Source organism: Crotalus tigris, unplaced genomic scaffold (genome assembly GCF_016545835.1).
Source record: "Crotalus tigris isolate CLP2741 ecotype Arizona unplaced genomic scaffold, ASM1654583v1 scf7180000019844.519500, whole genome shotgun sequence".
Classification (NCBI taxonomy): Eukaryota; Metazoa; Chordata; class Lepidosauria; order Squamata; family Viperidae; genus Crotalus; species Crotalus tigris.
In genome coordinates, this window is record NW_024097737.1 from 209,669 (window position 1) to 237,502 (window position 27,834).

The 27,834-nt window shown below is 46.1% G+C and overlaps 1 protein-coding gene across 4 annotated transcripts in view; it reads right to left on the bottom strand.

The window, feature by feature from the left end:
• Nucleotides 1-3,765: 3,765 nt before the first annotated feature.
• SNPH (syntaphilin) overlaps nt 3,766-27,834 on the bottom strand; it is a 42,844-nt gene continuing 18,775 nt past the window's right edge. The window contains exons 3-6 of one of the 4 annotated variants that reach the window (XM_039364772.1): nt 16,954-17,038; nt 13,505-13,612; nt 7,330-7,479; nt 3,766-5,830 (exon numbers count right to left, since the gene is read on the bottom strand). In XM_039364772.1, coding sequence (XP_039220706.1) covers nt 4,576-5,830; nt 7,330-7,479; nt 13,505-13,612; nt 16,954-16,997 — 1,557 coding nt within the window. In that variant the 5' untranslated portion in view covers nt 16,998-17,038 and the 3' untranslated portion in view covers nt 3,766-4,575. Of the gene's footprint in view, nt 5,831-7,329; nt 7,480-13,504; nt 13,712-16,916; nt 17,039-27,834 lie in introns of all 4 variants that reach the window. The other 3 variants (XM_039364771.1, XM_039364773.1, XM_039364774.1) reach the window with 3 other exon arrangements.

Below are 27,834 nucleotides of genomic sequence, written 5' to 3' on the forward strand. Positions count from 1 at the left end.
TTTAATGTTTTGCTTTTATGACATTCTAAGCCAGCGGTCCCCAACCTTTTGGGCACCAGGGACTGGTTCCGTGGAGAGAAGTTTTTCCACAGACTGGAGAGTGCGTGGTTTTGTGTGTTGCCTGCATCCTGTGGATGTGGCTTTGCTTGTTTGTGTGGACTGGTTGCTGGCATGATGTGGCCCGGTACCGGTCCACGGACCGGGGGTTGGGGACCCCTGTTTTAAATCACCAAGATCCACCTGACCATGAGATGGGCGACATACACATTTGATAACTCAAGTAGAAATAAATAAATCAACCCTTCCAGCAAATCTCTGCGAACGAGAAATCCCACCGGCCGCCATTACAGATGGGCGCCAGTCTGGTGTCACAGAGACACTGGCTATTAGAGGTAGTCCCCAACTTACGGCCACAGTCGAGCCACCATTTCTGTTGTTAAGCTGTTGCAGTTGTTAAGTGAGTTTGGCCCCATTTTTACGACCTTTCTTGTCGCAGTTGTTAAGTTAGTCACCCGGTCGTTAAGTGAATCTGGCCACCCCCATGGACTTGGCTTGTCGGAAGGCTGAAAAAGAGGGATCACACGACCCTGGGATGTGGCAACGGTCCTAAATACGAGTCAGTTGCCAAGCATCCGAATTTTGATCACGTGACCCTGGGGATGCCGCAACGGTCGTAAGCGTGAAAAATGGTTGTACGTTAATTTTACAGTACTGTTGTAACTTCAAACAGTCACTAAAGGAATGGTTATAAGCCGAGGACTACCTGTATTTACAGAAGAATTTAGCAGCGTTAACGGGCTGAAGGTCTGGTTTAACCTTTTGCTTTTCGCAGCTTAGCGTACAGAATCAAGGCGACCCGTTTGGTGGGATCATCATCCTGTTTTCTGAACAGGCAGAGAAATGGGTCAGTACAGGGACCGTGTTTTGCAGGTCGTGTGAACACAGCCACAGTGTCATTTGGGAAAGAGCTGGGCGGGTTGTGTAGAAAAATATCCAGCCATTAAACAAGCTCTGCTGTAAACTTTTTCTGGAGCAGAGCAAGTGGTTAAAATACATCACTTTGGTTCTCCCCAGGTATTTACAGATTACAAGATATTCTCCGTATAATTTAGTGACTAGCTTTTATTCTTGGGCATAACCCACTAGACAACATGACCTCTCGGCTTTCCCTAACGGAAATTAGCTTCGCACAGGGTCCCAAGCCAGGATTGGCTTCCTCATGATTCAATGCAAACCCACACAAACTGCACAAACAAGCCTGCCGTATAACAGTTTAGTGTGATGAGTGAAGCCGGTCAGCATGTGGCTTGGTCCCAGCGAAAGGGATCTTAAGAGAGTTTACATTCCTTCGCAAGAATGGCCCCATCCAGCCACTGCTTTTGCTCACGGATGGTTGTAAATAGGGGGTCTTTTGCTAGCTTGGATGAAATGGCAGCCACAGAATTTAAGACAGTGTGATATTGGTTTACCCATTTTTCCCCCTCCTCATCTCAAAGGGATGTGGAGTTTAATCTCCATCTAGTCAGTTTCTCTACTCCCCTTGATTGTTTGTCTTATACATTACAAGCAAACAATGGAAACCCGAAGGAGGCACATTTTCCTAGGCCAGTACCATAACCACGGTCCATGTCCAGGTCTTGAACTACTCAAGGGTTGCATCAAGCTAGTAGCTTGACATTCTTGTCTACTGGATGGGCAAAAGTAGCAACCAGGTGGGGGGCACACAGTATGCTGGAGCCTGCTCCACGTTTAGCCTCTCCAGGGTTAGCATCGCCGAAGAGAGCAACCCACCACTGGAACGCCTAAACCGATCAACTAGGACAGTAGCGTTCCACGTTTGCCAAAAGTGAACATAGTGCAAAGCGAAAGAAAACAAACTTAAGGGCTTCTTTGACCCCAGGGAGGAGACGGCAGGTTGCTCCATGTGAGGTATATCTCTGCCTTCTCGTCATCTTTGTTCCCAGGAGCATTTTCCAAAACGCAGAGGGCGGAGTGGGCTCAGAGCAAACGGTTGAGAAAGTCTCACAAACGTGACGGGGGCGAGCGACGTGTCTGCGGGCACCCTTGCGCGCCGCGCTCACGATTCGACACATTTCACAACATTCTTGGAGGGGAAGGGAATGACACCCGAGTCCTCTGTCTGTCTTGCGAAAACATTTCTGGAAAGAAGGGCTGGCACCGATGGGGGCAGGTGGAACCCCCGACTACATTTCCTCTGGCGTGGGTGGCTCCAGGGTTGCGTTCCCAGATATTGGCCAAATGGTGCAGCATCGTGTTGTATCTGCAGACAGGACGTAATCTGAGGCAAGGTTCGCCAAGAGTTAGCCTTGGAAGAAGCGTCGTGACAGTACAGAATCTCTGAACAAAGTGCTGACTTTCTCCTACGGTACACCAACTAGCTCTACTAGACTGAGGCTTGGGGAAAGAGAGGAGTCCGAACAGCGGACGGGATGAGGAGGCTGGCCTACAGTTTGCGTTATAAAACCCAATGAAACGGCAGACCTTTGTAGGAAGGGCTGTTCCAAAATGATGCAAATTACAAAGGTGATTGGGTGTGTTCTCTCTTCACTAGAAACACAAGGGTAGTTTGACTAAGGACAACACCTGTACCAAAAGGGTAGGCGGTAGTGATGGTGGCGTGAAGCGAGCTTGCCAGTGAAGTGATTTGCAAACCTTATGTCTATTGTTGAATTGGGGTCATACTAGAAAGCAGTGGGCTTCGTGTTATTCTAGCAAGCCTGTCCCCCCCAAATGTCCAGATCAGGATTTGGGGTTCTGCAAGACTTCTGCACCATCTTAGATACCTTTAGAGGAGAATATATGTGGCTCAGGATTGATCTATAGGAGTCCTTGGTGGTCTTTGAGCTTAGTGGTTTTCTTGGAGACATTTCATGACCCAACCAGGTAACATCATCAGTGTTAGAAGGGAGTGGGATGTGTGAGGAGGAGGAGGACGACAATGATGACTGTGGGATATTTGATGCTCTCTGAGTTTGGTGGTTTTCTTGCAGATGTTTCATTGCCCAACTAGGTAACATCATCAGTGCTAGAAGGGATGAGGTTTGCGAAGTGGGGAGGAGAAGGAGGAGGAGGAGGAGGAGGAGGAAGAGGAGGAGAAGAAGAAGGTGGTGGTGGTGGTGGTGGAGGAGGAGGACGGTGACGATGACTGTGGGGTCCTTGGTGCTCTCTGAGCTTGGTTGTTTTCTTGCAGACGTTTCACTGCCCAACTAGGTAACATCATCAGTGCTAGAAGGGATGAGGTTTGCGAAGTGGGGAGGAGGAGGAGGAGGAGGAGAAGGAGGAGGAAGAGGAGGAGAAGAAGAAGGTGGTGGTGGTGGTGGAGGAGGAGGAGGATGGTGACGACGACTGTGGGGTCCTTGGTGCTCTCTGAGCTTGGTTGTTTTCTTGCAGAAGTTTCATTGCCCAACTAGGTAACATCATCAGTGCTAGAAGGGAGTGAGCTTTGCTCTCTGTTTTATCTCTCTTAGATCTGTGGTCCTCAACCTTTCTGGCTTCACAGACTGGCAGTGGCGGCGGTGGTAGTGGGGAGGAGAGGGGATGACTTTGCACGTGTGCTCGCTGCTTTTGCAAATGGAGCTTTGCGTACTTGCCCACCACTTGCATGGCCCGGTTCCCAACGGGCCGCAGACTGGGTCCAGACTGTCAACTGTGGGTTGGGGACCCTTGTCTTAGATAACAAGAAACAAGGGAAAGAAGCCACCAGTTTGCAAGGAGACAGAAGATGCAGTCAGACCTCTGGAAATCTCTCTGTGTGTGTGTGTGTGTGTGTGTGTATGTGTGTGTATGTGTGTGTGTGTATGTGTGTGTATGTAGAAAAGGGGACCAGGGGAATTTGGGGAGCTGCTGTTGCACACATCTGCCTCCTCTCTGCAAAGCAGATAAGAGTCCTTCTCCTACTGCAGTGGTTTCCAATCTTGGCCGCTGGAAGATGGGTGGACTTCAACTCCCAGAATTCCCCAGCCAGCCATGCTGCAAGACAGGCTCCTGTAAGGTGAAGAACATGGACGGATCTGGACTTAAGCAGGACGGGAGATGATCGCGGGAAGGTGAGGTAGACTCAGGGCTGGTTAGAGAATGACACTTGGAAAAAGCAGGAAAGAGAGACGAGGGAGGCCGCGACAATGGAGGGACGTTTTCTGGATCACTCAAAAACATTCAGATGTTAAGAGGAGGGAGAAGGGAGTCAGCCAATCATGTGGGACACGTGACACACGTTTCCTAAAGCCAAGTTTGAGTTTTCAAGAGCAGCATCCCTGAAAGGAGACGGTTTCTCAGCAAGGAGAAGACGGTCCTGTCCTGTCCACGCTGTGCCAGGGCCACCACAGCAATGGCTTCTCACAAGTTATTTTGCATAAATCAAGATCCAGCACATCGGGATGCCCGGTCAAGTCGACCCACCCGTGCGCTAAATAAATAAGGTAACAGGAAAGAGAAATTCAAGTTGTGCGTACGGGATTTACAATCGTGGTCCCCTAAACCCTGAACGCTCCGAGGGCGACAAAGCAGATGTATGTGCACATGACAGAGTCGGTTGGGTGGGGAAGAAGGAAGAGGTTATGGCGGAGAGCAAGTGCTGCTCACGTTGGTGACTGACCGGCAGCTGATCTTCCGGATCGAGTGCAGGGCGACTGTGCAGCAACCCCGCAGCAGAGAGCTGATGTTGTAAATGGGTTGCCCCTGCCTCCGCTGCGAACGGCACAGCCAAGCCACCGTAGGCACTGCAGGCACAACCACGGCCAAGAGATCCACAAGGAAATGGCGGCTCCAGTAAGTTTTGGGCTCGGCTGAAGAGTCCACTGGGGCTGCCGCCCCCGCGGTGTCCTGTCCTGGCTCAGTTGCCTCATCTTCAGGGCTACAGACGATGCTCACGGATGGGCTGGCGCTGCAAGGTTGATGCACAGCCGGGTTTCGCGAGGCCGGCTGGCCATCGGGCTTCTCGGTGGGTTCTCCAGCATTGACCACGACAGCAGAGACGGGTTCGAGGGTTGTCCTGTCTGTGTGGTTTGAGCAGTTGGGGACACAACCCTCTGAGCTGGTGGGCTCGGCCACCTCTTCAATCTCAGAGGGCCACTCCGAGGTAGGACTGGCGAGGCTGCCCGCTTGAGACTTCATGACCTTCTCCAAGATGGTGTCCAGATCTGGCTGGTAATGTCCGAAGTCTGTCTGGATGGCTTGTTCCTGCATGCAGCTAGCTTGTACGGCGGCCTCCACGCTCTGCTGAGATCCCGTTAGTTTCTCGTACGTGGAGCTGGTGGGCATCTGGGACCCCAGGGTGTAGGAGGTGTGTAGGGACGAGGCATCGTCAGGACCACACTCCACACCTGAGGACAGGAGGCTGCTGTGGTCCAACAAATCTGTCCGGCTCAAGGAGTTCTCTGCAGCCACGAAGCCGCTATCAGCTCCGTCGTCCACGGAGATGGTTTGCGAGCCGCCGATGTTCCTGTCCGTCGCTCCCTGGTCACTCAGCTTGGTGTACGTGGAACTGCGGGTGAGCGAGCGTGCAGGAGATCCCCCAGCCGACTCGGTGTGCCCTTCCTCTTTGACCGCCCCATTCTGCGCAACCTCCATGCTGTGCAGCAGCGTCTCCAGCTTCCTGTTCTGAATGTTGATGTCCACAAAGTACTTCTGGAGGCCTTTGTCCTTCTCGATCAGGTTATTCTTGACGGTGTCGATGACCTGCTTGAGCTGCTTGATCTCCTTCCGGGCTTCTTTGAGAGCCAGCTGAGCCTCCACTCGGTGACATTCTTCTTCAATCCAGTCTTCTTGCATCCTTGAGAGTTGGGTCTTCAGGTCTTCAATCTCGCCATCCCTGCAGTGACAAACAAGTAGTAGATCAGTGGTTCTCAACCTTTTTAATGCCGCGACCCCCAACCGGTCGTAAGTCGAGGACTACTCAACCGGTCGTAAGTCGAGGACTACTCAACTGGTGCAGTACCGTTTGCAGAGTGGGACTTTTGGCGGGCTCAGCAGGGCAGAGACAGCTTGGACAATTCCTACTGGCTTTTGAAAGCCAATAGAATTAGACTCTGTTCAAGAGAGTCTACTCTAATGGCTTTCAAAAGCCAATAGAATAAAAGGGAGTAGCACAGCTAAGGAAAAGGGGGAAAAATGGCAGACTGCGTTGTTTGCCGACCCCTGTGAAATGGTCATTCGACCCCAAATGGGGTCCCGACCCACAGGTTGAGAACCACTGTAGTAGATGGTCACTGGGCGGATCGCAACATACAGTACCGCATTGGGTGCCAAAACACATTATTAGGGTTGGGTTAAATTCTACATACAGGGCAGTGCTGATGTCTTTGCTTGTTTTCTGGAACCCTCTCTGCATTTACATGAGAGTATAACGCACACAGTGCTGAATAGAGCTTCTGCTAGGCACAGGATTATATTTCAGAGACCCTATTTCAGTAATGGCGAACCTTTTAGAGACCGAGTGCCCAAAAACTGGCCCCGCCCCTGCTCCACCCCCTGCTCTGCCCCCGATCCGCCCCCCCATCCCCTGCCCCGCCTGCCTGCAGGGCCACTCACTGCCTCCAGGGCCCGCCACAGATCACCCAGGCAGCCCAGCAGCGCTATGGTGGCCATGTCCTCTGCCCGCGCCCTGCAGCATCAACTGTGCACGATGAGGTGTGAGGGCAGAGTCTTGTCTACGCTGCCTGGCTGCCATGTCCTTGGCTGCGCTGCTCCGTTTGGGCCATGCTCAGGGGCAACTCTCCTTCAGGGGGGCTGCTGGAGAGGAGGGGCTCACGGGGCGAGGCAAGGCTGGGGCAACGGCACATGTGCCCACAGAGAGGGCTCTGAGTGCCGCCTCTGGCACGCGTGCCATAGGTTCGCCACCCCTGCCCTATTTGATAATACAAGTAGTCCTTGACTTACAACCACAGGGACTAACACCAGGCGCCCAAGGAGAAAACAATATCCTAATCAAGGAACTGCCAAAGAGTAAACTGTAGGTACCCCCACCAACACTGGCAGGGCAAGCTACTGTACATAAAGAGGGAGCAAACTCCACACTTACTCACACTGATGATGTTCCCTAGCCGGGTCATGAAACATTTGCAAGAAAATAACCAAGCTCAAAGTGGCTGAATATACTGAATCTGTAATTTTGACTGACTGATCAATTGACTTTTGAATTAAAACATTGATGAAAGATTAATCGAAGGGGGGTGACAACACGGATATCACATATGTATCAAAAAAGGATAGGATGCCACGTTCAATATTTTCTCCTGAAGGACTTAACCTGGAAAATCAAGGGCCTCCAGAAGGGAGGGAAAGCCCCCCTTCTCTGCCCCGGCTGCTCACCTGTCCTGCAGCCTCTCGTGAGTGTCCCTCAGCCTGGCCCGCAGGTGCCGGATGCAGACCTCTTTCTGCTGGAGGGGGGTGAGATATTGCTCAGGTGTCGGGGGCTTGATCCCATGGTTGTCACTACAGAGGAGGTACTTGACGGGGCGCCTGGAAAGAGAGGGAGAGGTAACTAACAGCGTTCCTTCCTTCCTCATCAAGGTCAACCTCCCACGCTATCATTTTTCTTTCTTTTCTTTCTCTTCCTTGTTCCCTTCCTCCCTCCCTCCCTTTCTTTCTATCCCCTCTCTTCTTTCTTCCTCCCTTCCTTTCTTCCTTCCTCCTCCCTCCCTTCTTTCTATCCCCTCTCCTTCCTTCTTCTTTCTTTCTCTTCTTCCCTTTCTTTCTTCCTCCCTCCCTCCCTTTTCTTTCTAGCCCCCTTCCTTCCTCCCTTTTCATTCTTTTTCTTTTCTTTCTTTCTTTCTTTTTCTTCCTTCCTTCTTTTCTCTTCCTTTCTTTCTTCCTTCTTCCCTCCCTCCCTCCCTTTTCTTTCTCTGCCGTCTCTCCTTCCTTCCTCCTCATCAAGATCAACCTACCACTCTATCATTTTTCTCTTTTCTTTTTCTCTTCCTTGTTCCCTTCCTTCCTCCCTCCCTTTCTATCCCCTCTCTCCTTCCTTCCTTCCTTCCTTCCTTCCTTCCTTCCTTCCTTCCTTCCTTCCTTCCTTCCTTCCTCCTCTTTCCCTTTCTTCCTTCCTCCTCCCTTCCTTTTCTTTCTATCCCCTCTCCTTTCTTCTTCTTTCTTTCTTCCTTTCTTTTCCTTCTTCCCTTTCTTTCTTCCTTCCTCCCTCCCTTTTCTTTCTAGCCCCCTTCTTTCCTTTTCATTCTTTTTCCTTTCTTTCTTTCTTTCTTTCTTTCTTTCTTTCTTTCTTTCTTTCTTTCTTTCTTTCTTTCTTTCTTTCTCTTCCTTTTTTTCCTCCTTCTTCCCTTCCTCCCTCCCTCCCTCCCTTTTCTTTCTATGCCATCTCTCCTTCCTTCCTCATCAAGATCAACCTCCCACTCTATCATTTTTCTTTCTTTTCTTTTTCTCTTCCTTGTTCCCTTCCTCCCTCCCTTTCTTTCTATCCCATCTCTCTCCTTCCTTCCTTCCTCCTCCCTCCCTTTTCTTTCTATCCCCTCTCCTTCTTTCCTTCCTTCCTTCCTTCCTTCCTTCCTTCCTTCCTTTCTTCCTTTCTCTTCCTTCTTCTCTTTCTTCTTTCCTCCCTCCCTTTTCTTTCTATCCCCTTCCTTCCTTCCTTCCTTTCTCCCTCCCTTCCTTTGAATTCCATAGATCTGCAAGGAGGTTTGTCCACTTTTCCCCACCTGTTCACACAACGGGGTGACCTTGCTGCCCCTCCCTTCAGCCAATTGCATTGCTACCTCTGCCAGACTGGGGTGTGCTCGATGCATAAGCTGTGCTTGGTTCTAAAGATGCTCCCTTTTTTTTTTCTAGGTTTCTAAGAGATGGGGGGAAAAGCCACCATCCTGGTCTTCTCCTCGCTCTAGAACAGCGGTTCTCAACCTGTGGGTCGGGACCCCATTTGGGGTCGAACGACCATTTCACGGGGGTCGCCAAACAACGCAGTCCATCATTTTTTCCTCCCTTTTTCTTAGCTGTGCTACTCCCTTTTATTCTATTGGCTTTTGAAAGCCAATAGAATAGACTCTCTTGAATAGAGTCTGATTCTATTGGCTTTCCAAAGCCAATAGGAATTGTCCAAGCTGTCTCTGCCCTACTGAGCCCGCCAAAAGTCCCATTCTACAAACGGTGCTGCACCAGTTGAGTAGTCCTCGACTTACGACCGGTTGAGTAGTCCTCGACTTACGACCTGTTGGGGGTCACGGCATTAAAAAGTTGAGAACCACTGCTCTAGAGGGATTGATGAAGCAACACATAAGAGACAAAGGATGCAGAATGGAGGGTGGGATTGGAGAAGACCAGACAGATATATAGAAGGAAGACAGGTCTTTATCCTCACAACACGGAAGACACACGTCTAGTGGGGACTGGCCAGGCTCCGAATTTTATTGCCTCTCTCCCAAATTCATGGCCGGTCCCCAGAACCGGCCTTCTTCTCACCACAAAGTGAGGAGGACCTCTACAAGGGCAGAGCTCGTTCTGTGGTGGCCTCCCATCCACGTATTTGTCCTCAAGAGGGCCTGGCCTAGCCTCCAGAATAACTAAATTTCAGCACGCACTGAAGGCCGTTCCATTTTCCCAGGGTTTTACAGGCATTTTTTATTGCTTTTCTGTTGTTATTACATGTCAGAGCAGGCACAGTCTTATTGTGCTGAGGTAACTCAGGAGTAAATACATTGGTATGTATTAAATGGTGGTTTATCATATCCTACAGTCGTGGCCAAAATTGTGGAAACCCCTTTGGGAAAAGTGTATTTTTGAGGTTGGATGGCTAATAACACCACTTTTTTTTTTGCAGTAGTACCATAAAATTATATATCAATGGAAAGATAATTTAATCAAGAATGTAATGCAACAAAGTTTGTTCAATGATCTGTATTGTATTCTATGAAAAGTTATAGCCAAATAACCAGAAAAAGGAAGCACAACTTGCTCAGGTTGATATCAGGTAGCTTTCCTTCATCTGATTGTAGCCAATGAGCGTGAGTGTTTAGAGAGCCAATTGGGTGCCATCTTGTTTTGGCCATGAGCCAATCAGATCACAATAGGATCCAGTGATTGAGGTCCTGTATTGAAGCTGAGAGGAGGACATTGGTTGGTGTGTTATGTGATCGCTATCAAGTCGGTTGGGGTTTTTTTGTATTTTTCCCGAGTGAGCTTGTAAAACTAATAAAATGAAAGTCATGGTGCAAAGAGTTGACCAGTTGCCCAGAAAGCGATGTAAAATAGTATCATTAAGTGAACAAGGCTACAGTTATAAAGAAATTAGAAGAAAAATGGGTGAGAACTTAACCAAAGGTAGCATTTCTACTGTACGCTTTTCCCAAAAGGTTTCCACCATTTTGACCACTACTGTATCTACAATGTACACACTAGGAACAGAATACATACATGTGGTCATTTGGCAAACTCCAACACGCAACAGTTACAGCAGGAAACGGACTGAGAGAGAAAGACTCTTCCCTTTTTTACTCAGGCTCTTAAAGGGACACAGACCCTGCTGAGTCATTCCTAACACTGCATCATTCATCTCCCATTAGACAAGCTGCTTAGCTTCTAAATCATTGCCTTGACATTACAGGTCGTCCTTGACTTACAAACAGTTCATTTAGTGACTGTTCAAAGTTACAGCAGCATCCCCGTGGTCACATGATCAAAATTCAAACACTTGGCAACTGATGGGCACAGGGTCCCAGGGTCACGTGATCCCTTTTTGTGACCGCCTGACAAGCAAAGTCAAGGGGGAAGCTGGATTCACTGAATGACTGTGTGACTAACTTAAACACTGTAGTGATTCGCTTAACGACCATTTGACTAGAAAGACCATCAAGTGGGGCAAAAGTTTTTAAGAAGAAACTGGACAGCCACTTGTCTGAAATGGTTGGACTAGATGACCGCCAAGGTACCTTCCAACTTTATTATTATTATTATTATCGATTATCGCACAGTCAGCCAGATGTTCAGACTGGATTTGGCATTTTGTCTACCTATCGAGTGCTTACCCAGGACCTGGGATAGGGAGATGTGGATGTTTGATGGTATTACAGATATCGTCGCAGGATGGAAGCAGTTCCTAATAAGGCCGCCTTTTGCAATTGATTAATAGCAAATTTGTCAATGCCAATGGTGATTATTATTATTATTATTATTATTATTATTATTATTATTATTAAAATGTACTTAACAAATGTCTCATTTAACAACAGAAATTTTGGGCTGAACATACCTGAAGAGGATCAGTAGATTATCACAATTGGAAGTGAACTGCACCTCAAGTATAGGTAATCCTTGACTTATAACTATTTGTAAGTTTATTTATTGACCATTTATTTATTTATTGACCATTCCAAGTTACAACGGTACTGAAAAAAGTGCCCTATGGCTGTTTTTCACTCTTACGGCCGTTGCAGCACCTCCAGGGGTCACGTGATCAAAATTCAGATGCTTGGCAACTGACTCACATTTATGATGGTTGCAGTGTCTGGGTTTGTTTGATCACCATTTGCGACCTTTGGACAAGCAAAGTCAATGAGGGAAGCCAGATTCACTTAACAACCCTGTTACTCACTTAACAACCACAGTGATTCACTTAACAACCGAGGCAAGAATGGTGGTAAAATGGGGCACAGCTCACAGCTGTGCCTTGACATTGCTTATTTATTTATTTATTTATGAGACTTATATACCGCTTTAAGTGCAAGCACTCTCTAAGCGGTGTACACCAGTAAGCAATGTATATATATATATTTTACATTGCCCCCAACAATCTGGGTCCTCATTTTACCTACCCCGGAAGGATGGAAGGCTGAGTCAACCTTGAGCCGGTGAGATTTGAACTGCTGACCTGCTGAACACAGTCAGCCAAAGTGGCCTGCAGTACTGCACTCTAACTGCTGCGCCACCTCGGCTCAGAAGGTCGCCAAAGGGGATCACGTGACCCCAGGACACTGCAACCGTCACAAGTATGAGTCGGTTGCCAAGTGTCCAAATATTGATCCCATGGCCACAGGGATGCTGCAATGGTCGTTAAGTGTGAAAAACGATCATGAGTCGTTTTTCCCAGCGTCTGCTGCAACTTTGAACGGTCACTAAATGAACGGTTGTAAGTTGAGGACTTCCTGTACCTGTTCTGGAACACTGCTTGCCAAAATGTGATTCATAGGCATGACGCATGGAAAGTGTACATTAGGAGAAGTGTGAACACACAGGTTACGTTTTGTGCGCTTCTTGGAGCTCTGCATCGCTTCGCGGTGCTTTTACAGCCCTCTCTGAACGGTTTATAGAGTCAAGCCTTTTGCCCCCGACAATCTGGCTCCTCACTTTACTGACCTCAGAAGGATGAAAGGCTGAGTCTGCCTTGAGCCAGTGAGAATCGAACTGCAGGCAGTGGGCAGAGCCAGCCTGCAATGTTGCCTTGCAGTAGGTAGCATTGCAAACTGAAGCAAAACTGGGACAGTGTGGGGGTTAAAATCAGCAAAAATAGTAACAGTGAGAGCACTTAGGCTTATATATCGCTTCACAGTGCTTTACAGCCCTCTCTAAGCATATTGCTCCCAACAATCCGGGTCCTCATTTTACTGACCTCGGAAGGATGGGTGGCTGAGTCAGCCTTGAGCTGGTCAGGATCGAACTGATGGCAGTCAAAAGAATTAGCCTGCAGTTCTGCCTTCTAACCACTGCGGCACCAGGACTCAGAGGAAGGAAAAAGAGACCAAAAGGAAAAGGAGGGAGGGAGGAAGGAAGGAAGGAAGGAAGGAAGGAAGGGGAGAGGGAAAGGAAGGGAAAGAGGAAGGCAGGGAGGGAAGGAGGGAAGAAGGAAGGAAGGAAAGAAGGAAGGAGAGAGGGGAGGAGAAGGGAAGGGAAGAGAAAGGGAGGCAGGGAGGGAAGAAGGAAGGAAGAAAGGAAGGAAGAGGGGAGTAGAAAAGAAGGGAAGGGAAGAGAAAGGGAGGCAGGAAGGGAAGAAGGAAGGAAGAAAAGAAGGAAGGAAGGAAGGAAGGAAGGAAGGAAGGAGAGGGGAGGAGAAGGGAAGGGAAAGAGGGAGGCAGGGAGGGAAGGAGGGAAGAAGGAAGGAAGGAAAGAAGAAAGGAGAGGAGAAAGGAAGGAAGGAAGGAAGGAGAGAAGGGAAGGGAAAGAGGGAGGAAGGAAGGAAGGAAGGAAGGAAGGAAGGAAGGAAGGAAGGAAGGACGGAAGGAAAATGTTGCAATAGCCCTTAGACTTATATACCGCTTCACAGGGCTTTCCATCCCTCTCTAAGCAGTTTACAGAGTCAGCCTATTTGCCCCCCAACAATCTGGGTCCTCATTTTACTGACCCCGGAAGGACGGAAGGCTGAGTCGACCTTGAGCCGGTGAGACTCAAACGGCCGAACTGCAGGCAGGCAGGCAGACAGGCAGGCAGCCATCAGCAGAAGTAGCTGCAATACTCCACTTTAACCACTGCGCTGTGCTGTTGTCACCAGACTGGGCAGGCTGGCCCTTCGGCCTGGACCTGCGTGCTCAGTGGCGCCCCCTGGCATTACCTTGGCGTGGGACTGCTGTCGCTGCCCTTACAGGAGCCGGAATTGCTGCTGCTGCTGAGCGAAGAGGTGCCGTAGGTGTCGCGCATACTGACGGGCGGGGAGGGGCGCCTGGAGGCGGGAAGAAGAAGCTGTTTCTCCGTCGGAGTGGCTGGGGCCGTTGCAGACTTATAGAGGGAGGCAGAGCCACTCCTTCCGTAAAACTCACGGCTTCCACAACCCGAGGGAACACAAATGCACAAGACAGGAGAAGAGAATCAAGGTAAAAAGTAGGACCGTGCAAACAGGAGATCACAAGGGAAGGGGGCTACAGCTTCTCTACAAGGAGCAACAGGGGGTGCATACAGGGGGTGGGTGATGGGTGTGGGGGATCTATAGAGCTCTCTCCCCTTCTTATCCTCCGTAACTCAGTTCTCCCCAAACTGGGCATCTTCCTATATGTCAGTGGTTCTCAACCTGTGGGTCGGGACCCCATTTGGGGTCGAACGACCATTTCACGGGGGTCGCCAAACAACGCAGTCCGCCATTCCCCCCCCCCCTTTTCCTTAGCTGTGCTACTCCCTTTTATTCTATTGGCTTTTGAAAGCCAATAGAATAGACTCTCTTGAATAGAATCTAATTCTATTGGCTTTCGAAAGCCAATAGGAATTGTCCAGGCTGTCTGCCCTGCTGAGCCCGCCAAAAGTCCCATTCTGCAAACGGTGCTGTACCAGTTGAGTAGTCCTCGACTTACGACCGGTTGGGGGTTGTGACATTAAAAAGGTTGAGAACCACTGCTATATGTGGATTGATCCCCCAAATTCTCAATGATGGCCACGCACGCTCGGGAATTCCGAAAATTAAGTTATCACACACGGAAGGAAGAAAACCAAACTACCAATAATTAAGTTATCGCATAGGGAAGAGAGCAAATCGAACTACCAATAATAAAATTATCGCATAGGGAAGAGAGCAAATCAAACTTCCAATAACACAATGTCTACATGCAAATGTACACCGCAACCCATCCTTGGAATATACCAATTATTGTTCTTGCTGGTCATTGGATCCCCAAAAGGTGATTTGTAACCCTTTTAGGAAATGGGGCCAAAAAAATAAAAAAATAAAAAAGGAAGGTCACCCAGCGATGTGGGTCAAATCCCTTGATATTTAATAAACTCAAAAGGTGAGGGGGGAAAAAAAGGCAAATAAAAGTAGAGGAACTTGTTGGATCATGGGTGCCTACCATCTAACAGGGTTTTTCTTTGCAGGTTAAGCAATGTTGTGCAAAACGCAAAAAAGGGACGAGACGATTCAAGGAAGAAAACAAGAAAGAACAGAAAATCTAACCCTAGTTTATATCATTTGACACAAATCATTTTCATCATGTCCATCTACCACGGTGTTTTGCAATTATGGCAACTTTAAGGTCGATGGACTTCAGTCTACCCATCTTAAAGTAGCTAACTTTTATATAACGTTTATATGTTGTTGTTGTTGTTAATTGCGAAGTCGTGTCCGACCCATTGCGACCCCATGGACCACGTTCCTCCAGGCCTTCCTGTCCTCTACCATCTTCTGGAGTCCATTGAAGCTCACGCCTCCTGCTTCAGGGACTCCCTCCAGCCCTTTCCTTCTCTGTCGTCCCCTTCTTCTCTTGCCCTCCATCTTTCCCAGCATTAGGCTCTTCTCCAGGGAGTCCTTCCTTCTCCTTAGGTGGCCAAAGGACTTGAGTTTCAACTTCAGGATCTGGCCTTCTAAAGAGCAGTCGGGGTTGATCTCCTCCAGGACTGACCGGTTGGATCGCCTTGCAGTCCAGGGGACTCACAGGAGTCTTCTCCAGCACCAGAGTTCAAAGGCCTCCATTCTTTGGCGCTCAGCCTTTCTTAGGGTCCTTTCTTTTTCATAAGCCTTTCTTATGGTTTATATAATGTTTATATAAAGAGCCAGTTTAGGCTAGTGGTTAAGGCAGCCAGGAGATTCTAAGTCGAGAAACACTGGTTTAAATCTATTTCGCTCTACCCCCGAATCCACTGTTTCTTATCTCCTATGAGAAACTTAAAAACGATCAGTATAACTTCCATGAAGTGTTCAATCTTAATAGTTAATAACAGTAAATATTAAAAGTTCCACCCCCAGATAAGGAACTGGACATAATCTCTGGAATAGCATGGAGGTTTTGCTACTTAAAACAGAAACTTTTAGCTTTATGTTGGTCCAAATTTTATTACTGAGTAAGGTCAAGCTTGATTCGAAGAATTCTAAGCTTTGTTTCATTGTTGGCTTATTTTGTGTTACCGAGACACAGCTATCCAATTGTTCTGCTCTTTCAAAGAGAGTGCGACACAAGTTTATTTTATACACAAGGTATATTAACCCATAACGGTGTGGCTGTAGTGTCATTGTTTATCCTTGTCGTTCTTTACTTCCCCCTTTTATTGGTATGACAAATTCCTTGTGTGTCTAATCACACTTGGCTAAATGAAGTATGGAATTGAATTGAATTTTAAATCCGTCCACTTCAATGGCAGAGGCAGTCTTCTGAGGAGGAGGAGGAGGAAGGAGTATTAGGTATGTTCACCGTCTTTCCGTTATTTATACAAATAATACAGACAGGTAAGCAAATAAATAAATAAAATTAAAATAATAAAATAAAGTAAAAATAAAATAATAAAATAAAAATTAAATTAAATTAACTAACAATAATATAATATAATATAATATAATATAATATAATACAATATAATAATGTAATATATAATATATAGTATAGTATAGTATAGTATAATATAGTACAATATAGTATAGTATAATATAATATAGTATAATATAGTATAGTATAATATAGTATAATATAGTATAGTATTAGTATAGTATAGTATTAGTATAGTATAATACAGTATAATATAGTATAGTATAGTATAGCATAATATAGTATTAGTATAGTATACTATAGTATAGTATAATATAGTATAATATAATATACTATAGTATAGTATACTATAGTATAATATAATATAGTATAGTATAATACAGTATAGTATAATATAGTATAGTATAGTACAATATAGTACAATATAATATAGTATAATATAGTATATAGTATAGTATGCTATAGTATAATATAATATAGCATAATATAGTATCGTATAATATAGTATAGTATTAGTATAGTATAGTATAGTAATTAGTGTAGTATAGTATAATATAGTATAACATAACATAACATAATAAAATATAATAATAATAAAGTGGGTGGAATTTGATGCTCCATCACACCTGCCATTTTTTTAACCCCTCCCTATGGGCACCTGAGAAGGACGGGACTCTTGTCTGCTGCCAGACGAGACGTGTTTTCGTGGGAAAGCTCTCCCGGGGGAAGTGCCAGAGAGAGGCTTTGCTTTGTGTGAATGGGCCAACTGCTGCAGGCACCCACCTTCCACGGGGAGGAGAAAGAAGGAAATCATATTCACCTTCGGGATCCCGTCGAGGGTCTTCTGCTTCCTGGCAAGGACATAGCAGTCACACCACAGGTTTTGGCAGTGAAGCCAAGGCCAGCTGGATGGGGAGAAGATGACAAGGAGAGAGGAAGAGGAAGATTCAGGGTGAGAATTAAGACCAGGCAGCTGTGAAATCTAGCAGATGGGCTCTGGGTTCAGATCTGGTCTTTCTTTCTTTCTTTCTTTCTTTCTTTCTTTCTTTCTTTCTTTCTTTCTTTCTTTCTTTCTTTCTTTCTTTTCCCTCTTCCTCCCTCCTTCTTTCTTTTTCTTCCTTCCGCCCCTTTTTTCTTTTTCTTCTCCCTCTTTCTTTCTTTTCTTCCTTCTTTCTTTTTTCTTTCTCTTCCCTCTCCCTCCCTCCCTTTTTCTTCCTTCCTTCCCTTTTTCTTTCCTTTCTTTTTCTTCTCTCCCTTTTTTCTTTCTTTCTTTCTTTCTTTCTTTCTTTCTTTCTTTCTTTCTTTCTTTCTTTCTTTCTTTCTTTCTTTTTCTCTTCCCTCCCTTCTTTTTCTTCCTTCCTTCCCTTTCTTTCTTTCTTTCTTTCTTTCTTTCTTTCTTTCTTTCTTTCTTTCTTTCTCTTCCCTCTCCCTCCCTCCCTTTCTTTTTCTTCCTTCCTTCCCTTTCTTTTTTCTTTCCTTTCTTTTTCTTCTCCTCTTTCTTTCTTTCTTTCTTTCTTTCTTTCTTTCTTTCTTTCTCTTCCCTTTCCCTCCCTCCTTCTTTCTTTTTCTTCCTTCCTTCCCTTTTTTCATTTCTTTCTTTTTCTTCTCTCCTTCCTTCCTTCCTTCCTTCCTTCCTTCCTTCCTTCCTTCCTTTTTCTTTCTTTCTTTCTTTCTTTCTTTCTTTCTTTCTTTCTTTTCTTTCTCTTTTTCTTTCTTTCTCTTCCCTCTCCCTCCCTCTCTTTCTTTTTCTTCCTTCCTTCCCTTTCTTTTTTCTTTCCTTTCTTTTTCTTCTCTCCCTCTTTCTCTTTTTCTTCCTTCCTTCTATCTTTCTTTCCTTTCTTTTTCTTCTCTCTTTTTTCTTTCTTTTCCCTCCCTCTCTCCCTCCTTCTTTTTCTTCCTTCCTTCCTTCCTTCCCTTTCTTTTTTCTTCCCTTTTTCTTCTCTCTCCCTCTTTCTTTCTTTCTTTCTTTCTTTCTTTCTTTCTTTCTTTCTTTCTTTCTTTCTTTTTTCTTTCTTTCAATCTACCGTAGATTGCGTGCTTTTACGAAACTTACTTTATTTTTTTTTTAAAAAAATCTAGGCTGCAGATGGCTCTGAATGCAGATGGTGGGAACGTGATGCGTGCTATCTGTCTCAATTTTAGCAAAGCATTTTATAAAGTACAGGCAGTCCTCGACTTACAACAGTTCATTTAGTGACCGCTCGAAGTTACAACAGCACTGGAAAAAGCAACGGATGACCCTCTTTTACACTTACGACTGTTGCAGCACCCCCTGCAGTCACGTAATCAAAATCTGGACGCTTGACAACTGACTCACGTTTACGACGGTCGCAGTGTCCCTGGGATCACGTGATCCTCTTTTGTGACCTTCTGACAAGCAAAGGTCAATGGGGGAAACCGGATTCACTTCACAACAGCGTGATTAGCTTAACAAGCGCAGCGATTCACTTTACCACTGCGGCCAAAAAGGTCGTAAAATGGGGCAAAAGCTCCCTTAACAACTCCTCTCGCTTAGCAACAGAAATTTTGGGCTCCATTGTGGTCGTACGTTGAGGACTACCTGCAATTCCTTCCTCAGTCATTTTCTTTTTTATCCAAGATGCTAAACTTTGTCTCTAGTCCTCAATACAGAGAAAGACGCCCTTAACACGCCGTTGAACACTGGGCGCTATCTAACAAAATGAAATTCAAGGGTGAAAAAAGTAAGGTTCTACATTTAGGCAAGAAAAGCCAAATGTACAGGTATAGTATAGGGAGTACCTTGCTCAATAGTAGCAACTGTGAGAGGGACCTCGGAGTCTTAGTAGACAATCACCTAAATATGAGCCAGCCGTGTGCTGCAGCTGCTAAAAAGGCCAACACAGTGCTAGGCTGCATTAACAGGGGGATAGAATCAAGATCACGTGAAGTATTAATACCACTTTACAAGGCCTTGGTAAGGCCACACTTGGAATGCTGCATCCAGTTTTGGTCACCATGATGTAAAAAAGTTGTTGAGACTCTGGAAAGAGTTCAGAGAAGGGCAACAAAGATGATCAGGGGACTGGAGGCTAAAACATACAAGGAATGGTGGCTGGAATTCGGTATGTCTAGTTTAATGAAGAGAAGGACGAGGGGGGACATGATAGCAATCTTCCAGTATCTCAGGGGCTGCCCCAAAGAAGAGGGAGTCAAGCTATCCTCCAAAGCCCCTGAAGGCAGGACAAGAAGCAACGGAGGGAAACTCATCAAGGACAGAAACAACCTAGAACTAAGGAGAAACTTCCTGACAGAACAATTAACCAGTGGAACAGCCTGCCTCCAGAAGCGGTGAATGCTCCAACGCTGGAAGTTTTAAAGAAGAGACTGGACAGCCATTTGTCCAAAATGGCATAGGGTTTCCTGCCTGAGCAGGGGGTTGGACTAGATGACCTCCAAGGTCCCTTCCAACATCATCATCATCATCATCATCATCATCATCATCATCATCATCATCATCATCATTATTATTATTATTATATTTAGAATCCTTCTTCAGGTACCAATCTCTTATTAGCTTTTCCTCCGCTAAGTGGGAATTTAAAAATGGTGGGAGTTTTTCAGCGGAGGGTAGAGCCCACTGCCTGCCTGAATAGAAGTTCCCAAGACAATGTTCTGCATCCCCAAAGACACGAAGCTGGAGTGGGGGAGAAATGCGCCAAGATTAGTCATCCTCCAGCTTGCTTGCCTGCTGCGAGGGAAGAAGATGCAGCTGTAGCGATGTCTGTGGACTGGAGAAGAGAAGAGAAGGGAGCAGGAGAGGGAGGTGGACTGATGAATAGAATAACAGAGTTGGAAGGGACCTTGGAGGTCTTCTAGTCCACCCCCCGCTCAGGCAGAAGACCCTCTACCATTTCAGACAAATGGCTATCCAGTCTCTTCTTGAAAACCTGCAGGGATGGAGCACCCACCCCTTCTGGAGGCAGGTTGTTCCACTGGTTAATTGTTCTCACTGTCAGGAAATTTTTCCATAATTCTAGGTTGCTTCTCTCCTTGATGAGTTTCCATCCGTTTGTTCTTGTCCTGCCTTCAGGCACTTTGGAGAATAGCTTGACTCCCTCTTCTTTGGGGCAGCCCCTGGAACTCTGCTATCCTGTCCCCCCTCATCCTTCTCTTCATTAAACTAGACATACCCAATTCCAGCAATTCTTCCTTACATGCTTTAGCCTCCAGTTCCCTGATCATCTTTGTTCCTCTTCTCTGCCCTCTTTCTAGAGTCTCAGCATCTTTTTTACATCGTGGTGACCAAAACTGGATGCCGGATTCCAAGTGTGGCCTTACCAAGGCCTTGTAAAGTGGTATCAACACTTCACGTGATCTTGATTCCTTCCCTCTGTTAATGCAGCCTAGCACTGTGTTGGCCTTTTTGGGCAGCTGCAGCACACGGCTGGCTCCTATTTAAGGGATTGTCCACTGGGACTCCGAGATCCCTCTCACAGTTACTACTATTGAGCAAGGTAGCACCTATAAGCAACTGTCAACCAAGCTAACAGTAAACAGCCCAACCAAAGAATCTCTAAGACCATCCCTACCAGAATTGAAACAGAAAGCAACCCCCCTACTGCCAGTGATGCTGTTCCCTAGTTGGGTCATGAAACGTTTGCAAGAAAACGAAACAAGCTCACGCAGCACCAAGGACCTCACAGTCCTCCTCCTCCTCCTCCTCCTCCCTGCAATTCCCATTCCCTTCTAACACTGATGATGTTACCTAGTCGGGTCATGAAACGTCTGCAAGAAAACAACCAAGTCCAGAGGGCTCCAAGGACCCTATAATATTCCTCCTCCTCCTCCTCCTCCTATTCTCCCTCCTCCTCTCCATAAACCTCCCTCCCTTCTAGCATTGAGGATGTTCCCTAGTTGGGTCATGAAGTATCTGCAGAGAAACCCATCAGTTCAGAGAGCATCAAGGACCCCACAGATCAACCCTAAGCCACAAAGCATTGGAGGATAAGGGGACTGGAGGCTAAAAACATATAAGAACGGCTGCTGGAATTGGGTAGGTCTAGTTTAATGAAGAGAAGGACGAGGGGGGGACATGATAGCAGTCTTCCAGTATCTCAGGGGCTGCCCCAAAGAAGAGGGAGTCAAGCCGTTCTCCAAAGCGCCTGAAGGCAGGACAAGCAACGGATGGAAACTCATCAAGGAGAGAAGCAACCTAGAACTAAGGAGAAATTTCCTGACAGTTGGAACAATTAACCGGTGGAACAACCTGCCTCCAGAAGAGGTGAATGCTCCAACACTGGAGGTTTTCAAGAAGAGACTGGATAGCTATTTGTCTGAAATGGTATAGAGTTTCCTGCCTGAGCAGGGGGTTGGACTAGATGACCTCCACGGTCCCTTCCAACTTTATTATTTATTTATTTATTTATTTATTTATTTATTATTATTATTATTATTATTAATCTTCTCCTTTATCAGTAGCCCTGTCTTCTCCAGGAAGATCTGTCCCCAACCTGGTCTTTCAGATCGTCCACTGGTGCCCCCCGTCACCATTCTGAGTCCATCCATCTTTCTGCCAGCCAACCTTCTCTTCCCTTCTGCATTTCCCATCATGATGAACTTCTGGACTTCTCCAAGTAGTGCTGCCTTTTTACACTGATTGATTAAGTTCTATCATGCCTGTGTTGACCCTTATTGACCACACAGATAGAAGTTCTCCATAACAATTGCCCCTAACTTGACCTTTCAGGTCTTCCTAAGGTGTGTCCATCATGACCAGAACTGACTCCATTTTCTCCTCTCCTCTCCCTTCCTCCCCTGTCTGCTCCCCTCCTCCTCCCCTCCCCTCCCTAAAGTTACAGCCTTCTCCAGAGAGATGGGTCTTCATATTGGTTGATTAGTTTCCACTGTTGACAATTAGCAAACATATAGATTTTCTCCAAGACAATCTGTTTTCAGCCTGCTCCTTTTTAATAGGTTTTTCTTTGATGGCATTATGTGTGTGCACGTGTGAGCTCAAAGGCCCTCTTAAGGTGACTTCCAGTACTATGATGCTATGACTCCAGACTCCTCTCTTCTTCCCATCTCTTCTTTCCTTCTTTCCTTCCTTCCTTCCCTTCCTCCCATCTTTCCTTCCTTCCTTCGCTCCCCCTTTCTTCCTTTGTTCTCCTTCCCCATCTTTCCTTCCTTCCCATCCCTTCCTTCCTTCTTCCCATCTTGCCTTCCTTTCTTCCTTCCTTCCTTCCTTCCTCCCATCTTTCCTTCCTTCCCTCCCTCCCTCCCACTCCTTCCTTCCTTTGTTCTCCTTCCCTGTCCTTCCTTCCCATCCCTTCCTTCCTTCCTTCCTTCCTTCCTTCCTTCCTTCCTCCCATCTTTCCTTCCTTCCCTCCCTCCCTCCCATTCCTTCCTTCTTTCGTTCTCCTTCCCTGTCCTTCCTTCCCATCCCTTCCTCCTTCCCTCCTTCCTTCCTTCCTTCCTCCCATCTTTCCTTCCTTCCCTCCCTCCCTCCCTCCCTCCCTCCCATTCCTTCCTTCTTTCGTTCTCCTTCCCTGTCCTTCCTTCCCATCCCTTCCTCCTTCCCTCCTTCCTTCCTTCCTTCCTTCCTCCCATCTTTCCTTCCCTCCCTCCCTCCCTCCCTCCCTCCCTCCCTCCCTCCCACTCCTTCCTTCCTTCGTTCTCCTTCCCTGTCCTTCCTTCCCATCCCTTCCTCCTTCCCTCCTTCCTTCCTTCTTCCCATCTTTCCTTCCTTCCTTCCCTCCCTCCCTCCCGCTCCTTTCTTCCTTTGTTCTCCTTCCCCATCCTTCCTTCCCATCCCTTTCTCCTTCCTTCCTTCTTCCCATCTCTCCTTCCTTCCTTCCTTTATTCTCCCTCCCTCCCTCCCTTCCTTGCTGCTTTGATTTGGTTATGTGGGAGAAGACAGGTAGGTTGTGACAGAGGAGAGGCAGGCCTGTTTATTTGCTCCCCGTTTCCTGACATGGGAGGATCAATAGAGTGCAACCTACGAGTGCAACCTACGACCTATCTTTAGTGGCGTCTAGAAAAATAAAATCTAAATTGAATGGGAAGCCCCCGCTAGGAGCTCTAAATACATGTGTTGCTGGGAAGGAGAAGAACATCCAAAGAGAACAGTGACTCAGCAACGAGAAACTGTCATTGTTGCAGCTGCAAAAAAAAAAAAAAAAAAAAAAAGGCGGAATTGCAGAAGCTTTAGACCAGGGCTTTTCAACCTTTTCACCCATTGTACCACTTTTAGGATATGGCAGTATCCGAGGACCACCAGTCGCCTAGCAAGGTGTCAAAAACTTGATGATTAAAAAGAAAAAAAAAGGGGGGGGGAGTGATAAAGTGCAGGTAGTCCTCGACTTACAACAGTTCGCTTAGTGACTGTTCAAAGTTACAACGGCACTGAAAAAAGTGCCGAGCAAGACACCTGCCTGCCCATCCAGTGGCGCTCTTCCTCCTGTCGAAGGTTTTCATTATTGTGAGCATTTCTATTGAGGATTGGCAGTGGGGGTGGGGTGGGGGAGTGTTTGGTTTTTATTCCTACCATCTGCTGGGTGGTTGCAGCAGGTTTTGGTCACTTCACTTGACCCTGGGACACTGTGACCGTCATAAATATGAGTCAGTTGCCAAGCATCTGAATGTAAATCACAAGACCCTGGAGAGGCTGCAACATTCCAGCTGATCGGCGCTTCTGGGCTCAGCAGAAGCACCAGGATCAGCAACAAGCTCCAGCTGGAGCCTGGCGCTGATCCTGGCGCTTCCGCTGAGCCCCGACAGCCCCGAAGAAGCGCCGATCAGCTGGAAAGCAGCACTGATCCTAGCGCTTCCGCTGAGCCCTGACAGCCCTGCAGCTCCAGCTGTCTCTCGCTCAGGCTTGTGTGGTTCTGCCACCGGTTCAGCTCCTTCCCCTTCCCCGCTACCCCTTTTCTAGGATGGTCGCGTACTACCTGCCAGGTGCCAATGTACCACAGGTGGTACCCGTACCACTGGTTGAAAAGCCCTGCTTTAGAAGATAATCACACCCTGGCTGACCTATATCCACAGTCCCCCCCCTTTTTCCCTCTCTCTCTGATTATAATCCTGCATCCATAAAAAAAAGTCAAATTCCAAAACTCAAGCTGGCTGTGCAAATTTTCTGCATTTTTATTTTGCGCAACACACTGTTCTTTCTTCCAATATGAAGAGGAACTAAAGAACCTCTTGCTGTAGCTTAAAGAGGAAAAGGGCCAAAACTGGCTTGAAATTCAGCATTAAAAAAAAATTAAGATCATGGCATACTGTCCCATCACTTGCCTGAAGGGAAAGACATGGAAGCGGTGACAGATTTTATTTTCTTCGGCTTCCAGATCACTGCAAACGGCGACTGCAGCCATGAAATTAAAAGAGGCATCCCCCTTGGCAGGAAAGCTATGGCAAACATTAGAATAAAATACTAATTCCACTGTTTAATTCTCCTCACTGATAGAGAAGAATAGAGATAACAGATTGTAGAATAGAAGAGAACAGAATAGAATAGACACAAGAATAGAATGGAATGGAATAGTGTGGAATAGAGAAGAATAGAGATAACAGATTGTGGAATGGAATGGAATGGAATGGAATAATAGAATAGAATAAAGATTGTAGAATAGAATAGAATAGAATAGAATAATAGAACAGAATAAAGATTATAGAATAGAATAAAATAGAATAGAATAAAGATTGTAGAATAGAATAGAATAGAATAGAATGCAGAATGGAATGGAATGGAATAGAATATAGAATAGAATAGGATAGAATAGAATAGAATAGAATAGAATAGAATCATGGAATGGAATGGAATAGAATGGAATACAATAAGGAATAGAATATAATAGAATAGAAGAGAAGAGAATAGAAGAGAAGAGAATAAGGAATAGAATAGAATAAGGAATACAATAAAATAGAAAAGAAAAGAATAAGGAATAGAATAGAATAAGCAACATAATAGAATAGAAAAAGGAATAGAATAGAATAGAATAGAATAAGAAGAGAAGAGAATAAGGAATAGAAAAGAAGAGAATAAGGAATATAATAGAATAAGGAACAGAATACAATACAATAGAATAGAATAAGGAATAGAATAGAATAAGGAATAGAATAGAAGAGAAGAGAATAAGGAATAGAAAAGAAGAGAATAAGGAATAGAATAGAATAAGGAACAGAATAGAATACAATAGAATAGAATAAGGAATAGAATAGAATAAGGAATAGAAGAGAATAGAAGAGAATAAGGAATAGAATAGAATAGAATAGAGGGAGGGAACCAAGCTATTCTCCAAAGCACCTGAAGGCAGGACAAGAAGCAACGGGTGGAAACTAATCAAGGAGAGAAGCAACCTAGAACTAAGGAGAAACTTCCTGACACTCAAAACAATTAACCAGAAGTTGTGAATGCTCCAACAGTGGAGGGTTTCACGAAGAGATTGGACCGCCATTTGTCTGGAATGGTATAGGGTCTCCTGACTGAGCAGAGGGTTGGACTAGATGACCTCCAAAGTACCTTCCAGCTCTGTATTCTGATAATTTTCACCCTATGCAAAGTTCTGCCTTTATTTAGCTGGAGCATGGAAACAAAATCACAGGAGTATATATATAAAAACAGGATAGAAGATTAATGCCAAGGGACATTGGCTTCCATTATGATTAAATATCAATAGCAAACAAGCTTATTCTTTGTATTCAGCTCAACTAATCTGGGAGATAGATGTAGACGTTTTGGGTTTATATGTACGCGGCTGAGCCTGTGCTTGTGTTAAATGTTGTGTTTGTCTTCCTCTTTTATCTTGGCTGCTGAATATGTTACTTATTGATTCGTTTATAATGTTTTAATCTTGTTTGTCATCACTGTTAGTCATCAGGGTCATAAATAAGTTGAATGAATGAATGAATGAATGAATGAGAGATCCTTCGTGCTCTCTGAGCTGGGTTGTTTTCTTGCAGACATTTCATTACCCAAGTAGGTAACATCATCAGTGCTAGAAGGGAATGGATGAGGATGAGGAAGAGGAGGAGGAGGAGGAGGAGGAGGAGGAGAACTGTGGTGTCCTTGATGCTCTCTGAGCTGGCTCCTTTTCTTGCAGACATTTCATGACCCAACTAGGTGATGTCATCAGTGTTACAAGGGGGAGGAGAAGGAGGATTGTGGGGTCCTTGGTGCTCTCTGAACTGGCTTCTTGCAGACATTTCATGACCCAGCTAAGTAACATCATCAGTGCTAGAAGGGAATGGAGGAGGAGGAGGAGGAGAACTGTGGGGTCCTGGATGTTCTCTGAGCTGAGTTGTTTTCTTGCAGACATTTCATGACCCAACTAGGTAACATCATCAGTGCTAGAAGGGAGTGGGGGTTGTGGGGAGAAGGCAAAGGGGAGGAGAAGGACAAGGATAAGGAGGAGTAGGAGGACTCTGGGATCCTTGATACTTTCTGAGCTAGTTTTCTTGCAGACATTTCATTACCTAACTAGGTAACATCATCAGTGCTAGTAAGGAGGGGGATTTGTGGAGAGGAAAGAAACCACCAAGTTCAGAGATCCCACAGCTGAACCCTCAGCTAAAATATTTTCTGATGAATGAATGAATGGATGGATGGATGGATGGATGGATGGATGGATGGATGGATGGATGGATGAGTCTCACATCTAAGTTATAATGATCCTAGAGATTTATCTGCTTATCTAACTCTGCCATTTTTATCTTCCTGGGCTCCAAGACCACCGCAGATGGGGACTGCAGCCAAGAAATTAAAAGATGCTTGCTCTTGGGGAGGAAAGCTATGGCAAATCTAGACAGCATACTAAAAAGCAGAGACATCACCCTGCCAACAAAAGTGCGTGTAGTCAAGGCCATGGTTTTCCCAGTTGCAATGTATGGCTGTGAAAGTTGGACCATAAGAAAGGCTGAGCGCCAAAGAATGGAGGCCTTTGAACTCTGGTGCTGGAGAAGACTCCTGCGAGTCCCCTGGACTGCAAGGCGATCAAACCGGTCAGTCCTGGAGGAGATCAACCCTGACTGCTCTTTAGAAGGCCAGATCCTGAAGTTGAAACTCAAGTACTTTGGCCACCTAATGAGAAGGAAGGACTCCCTGGAGAAGAGCCTGATGCTGGGAAAGATTGAGGGCAAGAGAAGAAGGGGACGACAGAGAAGAGGTGGCTGGATGGAGTCACTGAAGCAGGAGGCCTGAGCTTCAATGGACTCCAGAAGATGGTAGAGGACAGGAAGACCTGGAGGAACGTTGTCCATGGGGTTGCGATGGGCTGGACACGACTTCGCAATTAACAACAACAATCCATATCTATCTATCTATCTATCTATCTATCTATCTATCTATCTATCTATCTATCTATCTATCTATCCATCATCCATCCATCCATCCATCCATCCATCCATCCATCCATCCATCCATCCTAATGAGAAGGAAGGACTCACTGGAGAAGAGCCTAATGCTGGGAAAGATGGAGGGCAAGAGAAGAAGGGGACGACAGAGAAGGAGGTGGCTGGATGGAGTCCCTGAAGCAGGAGGCGTGAGCTTCAATGGACTCCAGAAGATGGTAGAGGACAGGAAGGCCTGGAGGAACGTGGTCCATGGGGTCGCGATGGGTCGGGCACGACTTCGCAACTAACAACACACTCTGCCATAACCCAATAAAACATTTTTGCCTGCAAGTTTGATGCATAAACATAGCCTCAGACTTCTGCAAAATTTTGACAAGTTAGTCCCTGCTTG